Source organism: Symsagittifera roscoffensis, chromosome 1, assembly GCF_963678635.1.
Source record: "Symsagittifera roscoffensis chromosome 1, txSymRosc1.1, whole genome shotgun sequence".
In the NCBI taxonomy this organism is placed as follows: domain Eukaryota; kingdom Metazoa; phylum Xenacoelomorpha; order Acoela; family Convolutidae; genus Symsagittifera; species Symsagittifera roscoffensis.
The window spans coordinates 27,411,434-27,421,940 of NC_087062.1; the positions used below are offsets into that span (position 1 = coordinate 27,411,434).

A 10,507-nucleotide genomic window follows, 5' to 3' on the forward strand; every position below is an offset into this window, starting at 1 on the left:
TTTCACTTTTTCGAAAACATAAAAACAAAAACGTCATATCTCGAAAACTACAAGGATTTGAGCAGTCATTTTTGAAGGCAAAACTGGCAGCCCCAGGGAGTACCGTGACAGCGTCCAACTACAGATTTGAAAACTTCGAATTTCAGATTAAGAAAATTTTCAGTTCTAAGTTTTCTGAAAAAAATCAGAAAACACGACATATTTTCAAAACAACGAGAATTGGACCAGTCATAATTGGAGGCCCAATTCGTAACCCATGCAGAAAACCTAACAGCATAACAGTATTGAGCTTCTATTTTGAAAACTCTGAAGTCAACAGTGAGTCCAGACTGAAAAAAAATGTTATCCATTGCATTATACGATTTATCTCAACGTGAAAAAATTCTTTTGTTAAACATGCAAAAAAGATACAATAAAAACCTTAAACATGGCGAGATAGTGAAGCCTGCAATTAAATATCTGACTAGCGCATGACTTCCACCTACGAGGCTTCAAAAAACAGATCGTTGAAAGTAAAAAAGCCTCATAAAACATGTACTAAAACAGCCATATATTTATTGCAACCGAGAAGATAAACTGGTCTCATTAATCAAAGATTTCTATTTCAAAAAGAGTCATATCTCGAAAAACGAAAAAATTTAAGCAGATAAGTCAGAGGGCAGACCTGCTACCTTATATTATTTTCTGACAGCACCCCGCGATAGAGTTAAAAATTTCAATTTCTATTAGTCTACCACAGGATTGAGAATTTCAAATCCGGTTAGTTTTTCATATCTAATTTTTTTGAAAAAACGAAAAAATCATATAAAAACACAATATCTCTAAAATCAAAAGGATTCGAGCCGTCATACTTGGATGCACGCCAGGCTTGCAACCCCTGAGTGTACCCTGACAGCACCCCACTACAGGTTTGAGAATTTCAAGTTCGGTTAATTTATTTATAATTAAGTTTTTTGAAGAAAATAATGAAAAAATCATAAAGGCCATATCTGAAAAATCATTTGGATTTGAGCAATCATGATTGGACGCCATATTTGCAACACCTGGGTGTACCCTGAGAGTATCCCACTACAGTTATGAAAAATTTATGTTTGGGTAGTTGTTTTTCATATAAAAAAATTAAAAAAGAAAAATCATAAAAACGCCATTTACGATTACTAACGCCAAAAACAAGTTAGACATGCGAAACAATATACGTTGAAAAAATTTAAACATGCAAACGCAAAATCTTCTGACACACGCCAACATAGGGAATTTTTTCATGTGTCACATGAAACGCAAATTAAATAATAGATAGACCGATAGATAATAGACAGATTTAAGAAAGGAACCAAGAAGTTGGTTTGAGACATATGAAGCTCTAGAAAGAAGAAAATTATCAGTGTGCTGTCTGCTAGAAGCTCGATTTACAGAAAGCATATCAAAAAAATTTGGAGATGACGACCTTAAGTTTCAGATTTTCTGGTGAGGAAACTCAAAAGGCAAAAATGGTGTTGCAAAAGCCATGAAGGGTCGACTTACTGAAAACGCACTCGAAGTCAGTAGAATAAATGAAGGTATTATGCGCCTTAAACTTGTATTAGGGCAAATTGTAAGTAATGATGTATCTGCATATGCATCACAGGCTGGTATAGATGATTCGAAAAAGAGGATTTTCATAACACGCTAGAAGACACTATATGTGTGATTTCGGAAAAAGAAGATTCTCATAACACGCTGGATGATACTATGTCATCTCTACCTGACTAAAAAAATATTTTCCTGTGTGGAGAACCAAATGAACGGACATAATGGAGGTGGGCGCCAGGAATTTGACGGCGAAATTGGCCTGTTTTGTTTTGGTTCAGAAGGTCAGACTTCTCAATTTCTGCCTGTTACAAAATCTAGCCGTCCTTAACACTTTCTTTAAAAAAAAACGCCGCGAAGATGGTTACTGAACGTTTAAGAGAGGAGAAAACTCACTCATATTAATTTCATTCTAACACGATCGTCGCAGAGAAGCTGTGTCAAAAATTTGAAGATTATCAAGGGCGGAGAATATAATACTCAGCACAAACTTAACTACCTTAAATTTCCTATTTGCCACCATAAGTCAAAACCAAATCAGTACAAAAAAGGCAAAAGAAAGGAGCTGGAAAAAAATCAAATACAGGCCAGCTGGGAAAACTATAAATCAGCATTTCTAGAAGAAGCGAAAAACGTATGTGGCTAAACACCCGGAAAACCAGCGAGAAAAAGAAGAACATGTTGGTGGAGCAAAAAAATTGGCGAAAGAGTTGAAAAGAAAAAAATTTTGTTAAAAAGTGGCAGAGGTCTGGAAAATAGGAAGACCGGGTGATATATATCGGAGGCAGAACACAGCCGTGAAACAGCTAGTTGCTGAAGCTGAAAAAGAATCCAGCCAGAAATGGTGTCGTGATCTCTCAAAAACCAGAATCGACATAAATTGTTCCGCCTTGCCAAGCAAAAGAAAATGATCAAAAGGATGCAGTTGGAGCGAAGCTCAATAAATGTGATGAAAAACTCTGAATTGTGATCAAGATGGTTACTGAAGATGGTTACTGAACGTTTAAGAGTGGAGAAAACTCACTCATATTAATTTCATTCTAACACGATCGTCGCAGAGAAGCTGTGTCAAAATATTGAAGATTATCAAGGGCGGAGAATATAATACTCAGCACAAACTTAACTACCTTAAATTTCCTATTTGCCACCATAAGTCAAAACCAAATCAGTACAAAAAAGGCAAAAGAAAGAAGCTGGAAAAAAATCAAATACAGGCCAGCTGGGAAAACTATAAATCAGCATTTCTAGAAGAAGCGAAAAACGTATGTGGCTAAACACCCGGAAAACCAGCGAGAAAAAGAAGAACATGTTGGTGGAGCAAAAAAATCGGCGAAAGAGTTGAAAAGAAAAAAATTTTGTTAAAAAGTGGCAGAGGTCTGGAAAATAGGAAGACCGGGTGATATATATCGGAGGCAGAACACAGCCGTGAAACAGCTAGTTGCTGAAGCTGAAAAAGAATCCAGCCAGAAATGGTGTCGTGATCTCTCAAAAACCAGAATCGACATAAATTGTTCCGCCTTGCCAAGCAAAAGAAAATGATCAAAAGGATGCAGTTGGAGCGAAGCTCAATAAATGTGATGAAAAACTCTGAATTGTGATCAAGATGGTTACTGAAGATGGTTACTGAACGTTTAAGAGTGGAGAAAACTCACTCATATTAATTTCATTCTAACACGATCGTCGCAGAGAAGCTGTGTCAAAAATTTGAAGATTATCAAGGGCGGAGAATATAATACTCAGCACAAACTTAACTACCTTAAATTTCCTATTTGCCACCATAAGTCAAAACCAAATCAGTACAAAAAAGGCAAAAGAAAGAAGCTGGAAAAAAATCAAATACAGGCCAGCTGGGAAAACTATAAATCAGCATTTCTAGAAGAAGCGAAAAACGTATGTGGCTAAACACCCGGAAAACCAGCGAGAAAAAGAAGAACATGGTGGTGGAGCAAAAAAATCGGCGAAAGAGTTGAAAAGAAAAAAATTTTGTTAAAAAGTGGAAGAGGTCTGGAAAATAGGAAGACCGGGTGATATATATCGGAGGCAGAACACAGTCGTGAAACAGCTAGTTGCTGAAGCTGAAAAAGAATCCAGCCAGAAATGGTGTCGTGATCTCTCAAAAACCAGAATCGACATAAATTGTTCCGCCTTGCCAAGCAAAAGAAAATGATCAAAAGGATGCAGTTGGAGCGAAGCTCAATAAATGTGATGAAAAACTCTGAATTGTGATCAAGATGGTTACTGAAGATGGTTACTGAACGTTTAAGAGTGGAGAAAACTCACTCATATTAATTTCATTCTAACACGATCGTCGCAGAGAAGCTGTGTCAAAAATTTGAAGATTATCAAGGGCGGAGAATATAATACTCAGCACAAACTTAACTACCTTAAATTTCCTATTTGCCACCATAAGTCAAAACCAAATCAGTACAAAAAAGGCAAAAGAAAGAAGCTGGAAAAAAATCAAATACAGGCCAGCTGGGAAAACTATAAATCAGCATTTCTAGAAGAAGCGAAAAACGTATGTGACTAAACACCCGGAAAACCAGCGAGAAAAAGAAGAACATGTTGGTGGAGCAAAAAAATCGGCGAAAGAGTTGAAAAGAAAAAAATTTTGTTAAAAAGTGGCAGAGGTCTGGAAAATAGGAAGACCGGGTGATATATATCGGAGGCAGAACACAGCCGTGAAACAGCTAGTTGCTGAAGCTGAAAAAGAATCCAGCCAGAAATGGTGTCGTGATCTCTCAAAAACCAGAATCGACATAAATTGTTCCGCCTTGCCAAGCAAAAGAAAATGATCAAAAGGATGCAGTTGGAGCGAAGCTCAATAAATGTGATGAAAAACTCTGAATTGTGATCAAGATGGTTACTGAAGATGGTTACTGAACGTTTAAGAGTGGAGAAAACTCACTCATATTAATTTCATTCTAACACGATCGTCGCAGAGAAGCTGTGTCAAAAATTTGAAGATTATCAAGGGCGGAGAATATAATACTCAGCACAAACTTAACTACCTTAAATTTCCTATTTGCCACCATAAGTCAAAACCAAATCAGTACAAAAAAGGCAAAAGAAAGAAGCTGGAAAAAATCAAATACAGGCCAGCTGGGAAAACTATAAATCAGCATTTCTAGAAGAAGCGAAAAACGTATGTGGCTAAACACCCGGAAAACCAGCGAGAAAAAGAAGAACATGGTGGTGGAGCAAAAAAATCGGCGAAAGAGTTGAAAAGAAAAAAATTTTGTTAAAAAGTGGAAGAGGTCTGGAAAATAGGAAGACCGGGTGATATATATCGGAGGCAGAACACAGTCGTGAAACAGCTAGTTGCTGAAGCTGAAAAAGAATCCAGCCAGAAATGGTGTCGTGATCTCTCAAAAACCAGAATCGACATAAATTGTTCCGCCTTGCCAAGCAAAAGAAAATGATCAAAAGGATGCAGTTGGAGCGAAGCTCAATAAATGTGATGAAAAACTCTGAATTGTGATCAAGATGGTTACTGAAGATGGTTACTGAACGTTTAAGAGTGGAGAAAACTCACTCATATTAATTTCATTCTAACACGATCGTCGCAGAGAAGCTGTGTCAAAAATTTGAAGATTATCAAGGGCGGAGAATATAATACTCAGCACAAACTTAACTACCTTAAATTTCCTATTTGCCACCATAAGTCAAAACCAAATCAGTACAAAAAGGCAAAAGAAAGAAGCTGGAAAAAAATCAAATACAGGCCAGCTGGGAAAACTATAAATCAGCATTTCTAGAAGAAGCGAAAAACGTATGTGGCTAAACACCCGGAAAACCAGCGAGAAAAAGAAGAACATGGTGGTGGAGCAAAAAAATCGGCGAAAGAGTTGAAAAGAAAAAAATTTTGTTAAAAAGTGGAAGAGGTCAGGAAAATAGGAAGACCGGGTGATATATATCGGAGGCAGAACACAGTCGTGAAACAGCTAGTTGCTGAAGCTGAAAAAGAATCCAGCCAGAAATGGTGTCGTGATCTCTCAAAAACCAGAATCGACATAAATTATTCCGCCTTGCCAAGCAAAAGAAAATGATCAAAAGGATGCAGTTGGAGCGAAGCTCAATAAATGTGATGAAAAACTCTGACTTGTGATCAAGATGTTCTCTCGCAGTGGCGATGCTACTTCCAAAATCTTTTTAATAAAAAAATCCATTTGAAACGGAAGATTTCCTCCCAGTGGCTGGTCCATTGGAGGAGTTTGTTATGCAGTAAGTGACACTTGCACTAAGAGAGATGAAAAATAGTAAAAGCCCAGGACTAATTTCGGATAAAATTTGCCACGCCACTTAACCCATCCTTTTTAATAATAGAGTACTGTAAGAAGAGGTTACAAGAAACTCGTTCCATGGTACCATTGGATATGCTGTATGCAAATGACCTTGTAATATCAGCTCAAACGGAATTCCAGTCTATTGAGAAGTTTCATACTTGGAACAAAGCTTTGCAAAAACGCGGTTTGAAAATCATCGTGGACAAGACAAAGCATTTTATTTCCGGCCAAAAGTCTGTTACTCGAAAAACCGGAAACAATCGATGCATTCGTTGTTTGACCTGGAAAATACCTAAATACTAATTATGTTTGTCCAAGACGCAATAATCCTCCCAATTATCACAAATCAGAATGCTACTCTACGAATTAATCAATTTGAAACCCTAAGTACTGTCAAAGAATTCTGCTATCTGGGTGATATGATTGACTTTGAAAGTGACGCAATACGTGCATCCTCGGTCAGAACAGCAGCTTTTTGGACGAAATGGCGGCAAATTGCGTCTCTACTGCTGAATTAAATATTGACTTCATTACAAGGTGCCACATCCATCTATTGAGCTTGTCTCCGGCCAGTTCCGATGTACTGCTCTGATACCTGGCCGCAGGCCAAACCAATGTCTAGCTCTCTTAAGAGTGCTAATGTGATAGCTCTGCGTAGGATTACCAGAGTCACTTATAACGACAGAGTTACCAACGATGCAATAATTAAAATGACAGGTCTGGAAAAGCTACAAGTGCGGTCTCGGATACGATTGTACGGCCATGTTCACCGATGAGAAAATGACCATGCGCTAAAATCAACAGACCATGTTTCATTCCCAGGGAAAAGATAAGCAGGAAGGCATAAAAAACGCTGGATCGACTGTGTTGAACGAGACCTTCGGTCTCAAATCCAAACTGTCATGATCGAATGGCATGGGAAAACGTTTCAGCCTACATTTGCTACCTTGAATGCTATTGAGAATGACCTCATCTGAACCATTGCTTACGCGGTTTCCAGATGTCCAGCCCCGCCATAAGGGGAAAACGGACAAATAAACGCTTTAGTAGTAGTTTAATCTTCGAAAACAAAATCATCAAGACTATAAGAGAAAATCGCTTCGTTCTTTTGAACTTGTACTAAAAAAACTCTGTACTAATGTCAGATACCTTGGTTTTGTATCCTTGCCATACATGTAACATCTTCAACCTGCTATCTAAACTGTTTCCACTTGAATCCACCTCTTGAGAGGCCAGCCTCGAATTCCAGACTAACAAATAGCCACCTCCAGATGCAATTGCCAGCCAAGTTTTGGAAACAGGCGAAACATCCATGTCAAACACGGATCCTCCGATGGTAGTGATGATCGAAATGTTCTTCATGCTAGAGATATCCCACATGCATAGATATCGGTCCATGCCATGGGTGAAAACCAGATCTTTATTTGCAGTTATGGACTGAATCGCTCTGTTATGGCCACCTTCAGATGACTCGTCTGCAACTTTGAAATCAACAAAAACTCTTCTGTCATTATTTACAGAGCCTTCTGAATTCACCAGTCCTTTTTCTAAATTAAATTTAATGTTCCAAGCTATGAGCTCCCCAGTTAAGGAGCTCGTGAGAACATTGGCTCTTTGCACCCAGTTCGCAATAAAGAACAATTTGCTACTGCCATGTTCTGAGTCATTTCTCGGCTTTTTAGACCCCGGTTTTCCTGGAAGTCGTTTATAAAACAGGGACCTAGTTTCGTTAGATGTCAGGTCTCCCGATGTTTTCACGTGGTAAAACCGAAGTAGTCTGTCAGCCGAGGAACTGACTAGGTTTGGAATCCATGTCATTTGCAACTCCTCTTTTCTAAAAGCAATTTTACTTTTCTTAGCTGAAAATATGAACTTGTTTGCAATTTGATTGGATGATGTATTTTAAAAATATCCTGCAACTTTAAGGAATTTTGAACATGAGATTTTCATACGGAAACTCGCTATTTTTCACGTTCTCTTTTATCGTGGTAGTATCCCTGGCCTAATTGACTTCTAATGAAAGAACAGACCTCAGATCAGGGCACCAGCTTAGACTTTCAATTTTTTCGTCAGCAGATCTCAGCTTGCAGACTACGTCGAGATTTGCATGGCTTGTGTCAAATAGCACTAACATTCCCCCTTGGTAGCCAGCAGCCAATAGATGAGGATTTTGACATCCAGGTGCAAACTGCAGGCATGTTACTGCTCTGTTATCGCAACTTCTGTATTGAAAATTCCGATTTTCTAATGAGAACAAAATAACTGCTCCTATAACAACAAATATTTTATCTAAAGTGATAAACTCACTTACTAGCTGTTAATTAAGAAAAATTAACCCTTGAAATCTCCAGATGCGGTAAACGAACGCTCAACTTCTTGTTTGTCCAATAATTTCCACGCTAAGGCCGATAACTTATGCTTGTGACAGCTATGCTGATACATCAACTTGACTTCGTTAATCTGAATATTCCACACTCTCAGGAACCCCTCTTCCCCTATTGTCGAAATGTAACCGACTGAGTTTCCCTCCGTAACTGCGGTTTTCGCACATCTGATAGCAAGAACCTTATCTTTGTGCGCATCGAACTGTAGCAAGAACTTTAGTTGTTTTGGAAATTCTTTGAGAATTTCAAAAACTACAACTCTATTTCGTGCAGCATAAGTGTAGATATTTTCAGAACAATCTGAGATCTGAGGATGATTCCAGTTAGTCGAAGGGGGAAAAACAAATTCATTCATAGCTACAACCTTGAAGCAGAAACGAAAAAAATATATTAAAGGTAGCTAATCAGGAATCAGGAAATTACAACTACAGTTATGAAGAAAAACATTTTGCTACGATTGCTTTTGACGGGAAAAGAGAAGATTTTATCGGATACGTTGATATTGTAAAATGAACTGAAGTTTTCGCACATTTTAAGGGAATCTTACGGTTTATAAGGCTGCTACGTCAGCTTGACTTCGTTTATCTGAACATTGCACACTCTCAGGAACCCCTCTTTCCCTTTTATCGAAATGTAACCGACTGAGTTTCCATCCGTAAATGCGGTTTTACGACATATTACATTTTGTGTTTGAATGAAGTTTTGTTTCCACATACTTAAATTTCAGTTATTAAAATTTCTGATACTGTAGTCAATTTGGGAGATCAAGTGATTGTTGTTGTTGTGAATTTTCAGTAGGATACTGATGGGATGATACTGATTGGGAATGATTTTTATGTGTATCATCAAGATTATATGGTGAGAAAAACATTTCAAGTGAAACTTTATCAAATACGTGAAAATTATAAATTAAACGAACGTTTTCGTACAATTTTACAGCATCTTCGTGTTGGGTTTAAAAATCAGCAAAAAACTTATTGGCACAGTCGAACCCACCGATGCACACGAAAATGGACGACTAAGGCGTTATCAGTGAATTCGTAATGAAAAGGAGGCTCAGAATATTCTAGAATTAAAATTTTCAAAAATTCGATTTGGGCCAGGATATTTCGGAGCAATGTGAAAACGGCCATTTTGTCCAAAAAAGCGATATCGGTTTCAAAAGTTTTAGAATAAAATGTTTTTTCTCACTTTGAAAAGAGATAATCCCGGAATTCTCATTATTTGTTCAATGTTTATAAACATTCTCATTTTTTCACTATTATGGGATTTCACTTCAAGATAGAGCACATCATGATAGAGCACATCAGCCGTCTAACACTCACGGAGGTGCCCTGATTGCCATTAAGAACTCACTAAATTCCCAAAAAATAAAACTCGACGTCGATTGTTGTCCTATGTAACATAACCCTAGCCAACGAAACCATCTATATCTCCTCCTTTTACAACCCCCCTAGAGCCAGTCAATACAGATATGACTACCAATGTTTCAACAAAATTCTCGAAGCCATCCCTAAAAAGAGTAAAGCAGTCATATGCGGAGACATTAACTTTCCATCTACAAACTGGGACATCTTCAGCAGTCAAGAAAACGATGAACAAGAAATCCTAGAAATGTTAGAAGTTAGGCTTCTTCGACAGAGCATTAAGTTTCCGATCTGCGGCACAAACACGTTGGACGTTTTTCTGTATCAAAACTGTCAAGTATACTCTGAACACGACGAAAAATTGATAAGATTTATAACTGCTCTGATCATATTGCAATCAGAACAGCAATAGAACTTGAAAACTTCGATCCTCCCCCAGCAATGACAAACTTCTACAGTTTTGGGTCAGGATATTATGACCGGATTGTTGGTGCCATGAAAGATCGGCCCTTCAACCCCCAATGCTACACCAATGTTGACAATATGTAAAACGAACTTCAAGACTACTTAACCGATTTGATAGACACTCACATTCCAAAAAGAACCGAATATCGTCAATCGCTACCACCTTGGATTACACCGAGTACATCACATCAGATGAAAATGCTCAACACGCAAAAGAGGTTACTCGAAAAACGACCAACTAGCTACCGAAAAAATAAGGTCCTCAAACTAGAAAGCCAAATCACTGAATTATGTGAACATGATCGAACCTCATACCAAGAAAAAAATGTTGGTTCAAGAAATTGTGGTCAAATTTACAAGCACCTTAAGCATATCAATAGAGCTTCGAACATCCCGAAACTGATCATGTTCAAAGACAAAAAGACATCAATTCCAGAAG

At 37.9% G+C, this 10,507-nt stretch overlaps 1 protein-coding gene across 1 annotated transcript in view; it reads right to left on the bottom strand.

Annotated features, from left to right (window-relative positions):
- The window catches only part of LOC134842067 (gem-associated protein 5-like), a 30,551-nt gene extending 21,955 nt beyond the window's left edge, over positions 1-8,596 (bottom strand). Inside the window, exons 1-3 of the mRNA XM_063858227.1 lie at positions 8,189-8,596; positions 7,883-8,120; positions 7,002-7,686 (exon numbers count right to left, since the gene is read on the bottom strand). Of these exons, the coding sequence (XP_063714297.1) occupies positions 7,002-7,686; positions 7,883-8,120; positions 8,189-8,591 (1,326 nt within the window). The 5' untranslated portion in view covers positions 8,592-8,596. The remainder of the gene's footprint in view (positions 1-7,001; positions 7,687-7,882; positions 8,121-8,188) is intronic.
- Positions 8,597-10,507: the final 1,911 nt, after the last annotated feature.